This window comes from Morone saxatilis, unplaced genomic scaffold (assembly GCF_004916995.1).
Source record: "Morone saxatilis isolate NCDOM2014 unplaced genomic scaffold, NCSU_SB_2.0 Contig16, whole genome shotgun sequence".
In the NCBI taxonomy this organism is placed as follows: domain Eukaryota; kingdom Metazoa; phylum Chordata; class Actinopteri; family Moronidae; genus Morone; species Morone saxatilis.
The window spans coordinates 15,646,443-15,652,409 of NW_023339718.1; the positions used below are offsets into that span (position 1 = coordinate 15,646,443).

At 38.4% G+C, this 5,967-nt stretch overlaps 1 protein-coding gene across 1 annotated transcript in view; it reads left to right on the top strand.

The window, feature by feature from the left end:
* tars1 (threonyl-tRNA synthetase 1) overlaps nucleotides 1-4,843 on the top strand; it is a gene marked incomplete in the record, with an annotated part of 14,576 nt that extends 9,733 nt beyond the window's left edge. Inside the window, 6 exon segments of the mRNA XM_035658941.1 lie at nucleotides 2,012-2,089; nucleotides 2,178-2,278; nucleotides 2,712-2,816; nucleotides 3,021-3,093; nucleotides 3,971-4,085; nucleotides 4,215-4,843. Of these exon segments, the coding sequence (XP_035514834.1) occupies nucleotides 2,012-2,089; nucleotides 2,178-2,278; nucleotides 2,712-2,816; nucleotides 3,021-3,093; nucleotides 3,971-4,085; nucleotides 4,215-4,363 (621 nt within the window).
* Between the last annotated feature and the right edge of the window lie 1,124 nt (nucleotides 4,844-5,967).

Consider the following 5,967-nt stretch of genomic DNA (forward strand, 5'->3'; position numbering starts at 1 on the left):
AATAATGTAATCACTTCTGAGTCTCCCACCTGGATGATTTTAATGGATTTCGTGACTCTGTGATTATTATTCTATGATGAATATCCTGGACCACTTACAGACGGCAGAGATTGTTTTAAGTGAGTGTTTTTTGATTTGTTATTACCAGAGAACATTTTTTTATACATTTTACATGAACTGACTCATTTCTGTAAACTGGCTATTCCATTTTCTGAAGCAGGACAATGTTCGTTCTTGGTTCCAAGATTATTTCTACCATCGAGTTGCATTCGCTGTCTGCCTTCTGCTGTCACATAAAATTCCTCTCTGTGGACCAGCCCTCTAATTTACCATCTTGGTTCACTCTCAGTTTGCTCTGGGACAGAGAGCAGGTAATGTTTAAATTCTAGCTCAGACAAAAGTAAGAAAAAGAATTGAGTTAAAACTGTTGATGAATTAGTCCTTTAATGCTTGGTGCTTTCAGCATTAGATGAAACACACTGAGAGGGGTTCTATTGGGACAACCCTTCAAGTCCAACCCAGATGAAATCTGTGAAATCAACACTAAATGAACAGTTGTTGGATACAAGTAGGACATATGCTACGGACTAAAATGCCTACGGCATAAAACGATATCAGTATCAACGAAGCATCATCGTATTGTTTATTAGTATGCTATGAATGGGAGCCTGAAATGTCTTGTTGACAGCACAGAGAATTTCAGCATTCACTGATTTTAACTGTAGTTCTCCACATGTCGTTTGTTTACCTCTTTATCGGATTGTTGCACGACTAAGTTTTAATGACACCAGAGCGGTGCACATTGAAACACTCTGTCTGTGCACAAAGGACGTTTGATTGTTCTGTTGCTTACTCTGTTTTTGTACATAGCGGTAAACTTGCAAAATAAGATGGCGTCACTGCGCCAAGCCATGTGTTATCCCCCCCCTCCTTCATTGATTGTGTTGTTTTTGGGTGGTTCAGGGTTTGTGTAAGGTGGTATCAATCATCTACTGCGAGGCTGTTTAGTGTCAAAATATTTAAAAATTAATCATCTGTTGCTAAAACAAAAAAAAACATTGTTCCTTACCCACAACCCACCAAAAAGATTTGATTTGGTCAATTAGGCGCCAACCGAAATCATATGCGCAGGACTAGAGGATTCAATACTTTTATGACATCTTGACATCTTTTCAAGTATGGTAAAAATGTGAGATGGATATAATGCACAGACGAGTATTTCATCTTAATAACTGATTTTGTTTTTTAACTTATTGGTATTTTATATACTTTCAAGATCTTATTTCAATTTCAGTGGCAGTGGCGTCATTGTTCTGTCCTCAGTGCTTCATTTTAACTTAATTTTCAAGCGTGTCTTTTGCCCGCTGGAAGCAGAGCATTACTGATGATAGTGGCAGTTATTTTTAGCATGTTATTTTATTAGCAATCAATCAGTGGCCTCACTAACTATTTAAATATTAAACACTTTGTAGTCTGCTGATGGACAGAATAGACCCAGAGAACTTAAAGACTACAATACAAAGACTATTGAGCTCCTTACTGCATGTGTGCCGCTCTGTTGGTTACAGTTTTCAAAGTAAGGGTATAATAACCGGTATAATATGTGGAGTTTGGAAAAATAAGAGAATTATAATAGCTTGTAAGTCATACAGCTGTTTGGTTGACCTATCACTTTTCTCTGGGGAAAACATTTCCTAAATTGCAAAAGCTCTGACTTTTTATGATTAATGTTTGTATGCACAAAGGTGGAAAATTATATACACAAAAAACCTGACTCGTAAACTTGGCGTAGTGACTGGAACAGAACTCTCTGCATGTTTCCTTCAGCTCATTAACTCCCACAAGCAACCATAAAATATTATTGGGACGTTAACATTTCTCAGTTCAGTGATTAGTTCCAGATGAAGAAAATGTCAGGTCTGAATATACAGCTTTGCTTAACACCGCTGTTTACCTGCATGTTGGTCAGCCATTGAAATTGTAACAAAGCAGTAAGTGTTTGTTTTTACAGCAACTGGAGAACAGCTTGAATGACTTTGGGGAGAAATGGGTTCTCAACCCCGGGGATGGAGCCTTTTATGGACCAAAGGTGAGTCATGCGTTGCGGTTATGATTTTACATTATCTGTGAAACAGAAGCAAGGCCACTGCTGATCCCTTGTGATCCCTTCTTTGCAGATCGACATTCAGATCAAGGATGCTATAGGTCGGTACCATCAGTGTGCCACAATTCAGCTTGATTTCCAGCTCCCTATCCGCTTTAACCTCACCTTTGTCAGGTAACCCTTCTACTGCTTTTTATTCACATTAAAGTAAAAAGGAAGAAGAAACGAACATTATTCTTATGTAGAAACATTGGAGAAATCTAAGGGTGCTCTGATTGATGGGCCACCAATTGTTATCTGCCGATATTCTCTCTAAAATGGTTTCATTGGCAATCTCTGTAGGTGCCGATCAGATGACAGGTTTATTTTATTCCACAGGAAAGTTGTATTCAGTCTTTTCCCACCGTTAGATTTACCTGGGTGAGCGCCCTGCATATTGATGGCCGATGACTCATTTTGTCATTTTACAAAGAAACAGAGCCAGCTGTTTTGTTTTGAGTAAACACTAAACTAAGGTGGTGAAATAAGAGATGTACTAGAAATATGGGATAAAATGAAGTAATTTTTATTTATTTTTTTTTTAAACCCCCTTCAAATGATTTTGTAGCCATGATGGTGACGACAAGAAGAGGCCAGTGATTATCCACAGAGCTATCCTGGGATCGGTAGAGAGGATGATCGCTATTCTGACTGAAAACTATGGAGGCAAATGGTTTGTAAACAATCAATTTTAAAAGGTTGACATGTGAAGTAGGGGCTGACTCCAGACAGAGATGTTTTTGTTTTATTGCATTTCTTCCTGAGCACTGTTAACGATTTTTCGATTGACTAAAAAACTCAGTCCTGTGGGTGAGTGAATATTTTGTAGAATGTACCTTGCCTGCTTTTCTGCTAACTGGTAACTGTTGTGTTTCAGGCCACTGTGGCTCTCTCCTCGTCAAGTGATGGTTGTACCTGTGGGACCGACCTGTGAGGAGTACGCTCAGAAGGTAACCACAGCTAGTTTAGTCCGTACTCTGACTTAATAGACAGCACAAACAGTACAGGTACCTTGATTCAACACTATGTTGCCTCTGTTTTATCTCTGATGCACACACAGGCCGGTGTGGTGTTTTATATTCATTGACATAACATGGCCATTTAGTATTGAACTAGATGACTGATTTAAACCCCAGATTACTGCCTCTAAAGTTAATGCTTCTGCATCTTTAAAGAGAAAGGAAAGCTACAGTTAAGTACAAATTTGCTTTTATTTTCATATGTCATGCCATCAGTTATATTGCTTATGATGACATTGTGCTCAAAGTAAATTGCTGAGATCTCAGACAATCATCGATGATGGTTGAAACCAAGCTCACAGTTTAGCCAGTTCAGCTACCACTTTATTCTGATAAAGCAAAGCTGCGCACACAACTACAGCAAGTAAACTAGGAAGTCATTAAGCTATGATCTGACACAGACAGTTCAGTAATCTGTTTGCTTGTTTACAATCTTTTCTGTTTATTTGTGTTTGTTGCCCCTATTTTTAGTGAATATAATGTTATTACAACTGATGGCCAGATTTACACAAATGAAACCACCGTTTATCTTTAGAATGTGTGGAGCATGAATTTTATCATTTTTGGTGTTGAACACATTGTTACTTGCACAAAAAGCCCATTTGTAAAATAAACAGCTGTACAGTCCTGATATGGAACAGACAGCAGGTCCACACACTGATAATAATGGTTGCAGAAATGTGCTAGTCCAGATTTGAAAAACAGGATTAGTAGAAGTCAGTTAAAATGATTATAGGAAATTAACTTTTAAAACACACTGGCATTGACTCAACTTTAACTGTTGGTGGTTCTCTGGTTTATGCGGCAGGTCAAGCAGGAATTCCACAACGGCGGCCTCATGACGGACGTGGATCTCGACCCTGGCTGCACTCTGAACAAAAAGATCAGAAATGCACAGCTGGCGCAGTACAACTTCATCCTGGGTCAGTGTCAACACGCTCTCTTTCACTCCTCTGTCTTTCGTTTCCTCTCTTTATCTCTGTTATCTCTTACTCGCTGATTGCTCCAGATATTGATTTCTTTTTGTCCTCTTTGCATGTTTCCCGGCACAGTGGTGGGAGAGAAGGAGAAGACGAGTAACACCGTGAATGTGCGCACCCGGGATAACAAGGTCCACGGCGAGCGCACTGTGGAGGAGTGCATCGAACGTCTGAAACAACTCAAGTCCAGCAGAAGTCGAAACGCAGAGGAGGACTTTTGAGCTTTCTCAAACCCGCTGCTATCAATTTGTCTTTCACTCAACAGTACCTCGAGTCTGGTAACTTTTAAAAGGACATGTGGTTCAAATCAGTTTTTGATGAGGGATAAAACTACTGGTGCCTAGTGTCTGCTCTCTGTCCACTTAAAAATCACATTTTACAGATTCTGTCTTTCTGGTGTCCGCCTTTGCCTCTTTACTGTATCACTGTTTTCGGTTGTCAAGTCTCATGGTTGCTTCACTCATGGAATGAAGTATAATCGTCCTTATCCATTTCTGCTTATACGGATAGGGTTAGGGTCTTCAAGCAGCTTTATAGAACAACTTTGTACGATGGATAAACTGTCTCACAGAACCGTATCCATATATATGGTAAACCGAAAAAAAACGGGAAAATCGTCTTAGCAGTTTGTATCAGTCATTTTTTCTTCAGGGAATTGTACATGAGTTACAATTTTGATAATTAAACATTATTATTCTTGATCTGTGTGCCATGTTTTTTTTTTAGATTTACCCTTTCTTTCCTGTGGTGAAATTTCAGCAGCAGTATTGTCTTTTTCTTTTGCATAACACATCTTTCCATCAGTCAACTGTCACATGTGAAGAAGTTAATGAGCATTAAAAGCATCAAATAATTACAGAAATAACAATATTCAGGTGACTAAAGTCAATATGTATGTATGTATATGAAAATGTTTTTCACATAATGTAGTAAGTTCATATTCAGGCCAAAGTTGAAATGATTAGTTTGAGACTGGAAACATTTAATTTTCCACAAGAGAGGGATGGAGGTTTGGATGGGAGTTGGAGAGAGAAGTGTCAGAGAGGTGTTTTGCTAGAGTAAAAGTGGATCCTTATCACCATCCTCCACTAGTGCATCATCACCTAGGATGGAAATCAGTGATGGAGCTGCAGAGTAAATGCCTGATGCTTCTCATTATTACATGCTTCCTGAACTCTGAGACCATTTACTTTTAAAGTCTGCACCATTACGCTAAAGCATGAGAGACATTTTTTAATTCTAATACTCTGTCTAGTCTGCTTTATACTTAAGAATATTTAAAACAGTAATAGGAGTATGTTTATTCCTCTTTTCATAAGAGGAAAATTGTTCCAATTACATGTAACTAGCAGGATGAAAGATGCAGAAGAGATCACAGAAATGAGTATATATTACTTTTAGTGCTCTTGTTATGTACTTTCACTGAATTTCTCTCCATCTGCTCCCATTATTTCTGCTACAAACATGCAAATGTACTTCAAATTGTAATACAGTGTCAGTTTTTTATGACACTTGTACCCAACTCCCACTTTCATTCTCAGATTATTATTCAGACCACTAGTGGGTGCTATATGTTTGTACTGGAGTTGCATAGCTGGAACAGACAAATAGTAAGAGCAGTGTGTTTCAGCAGTTTATAAAGTGGGCATTGATCTGTGCCAGGCCAATTTTCCTAGGGACTTTATTTTGTAGAGAAAGAAAACCCACAAACTTGGAAAAATAAATAAATGCTTTTGTTGTGGCATGTTTTTAGTCCCTCTTATTATATAACTACTTAAGGTTCGCTATTCATGAAGTTTGGAAGCTTCTGCCCTGATATTGGCTA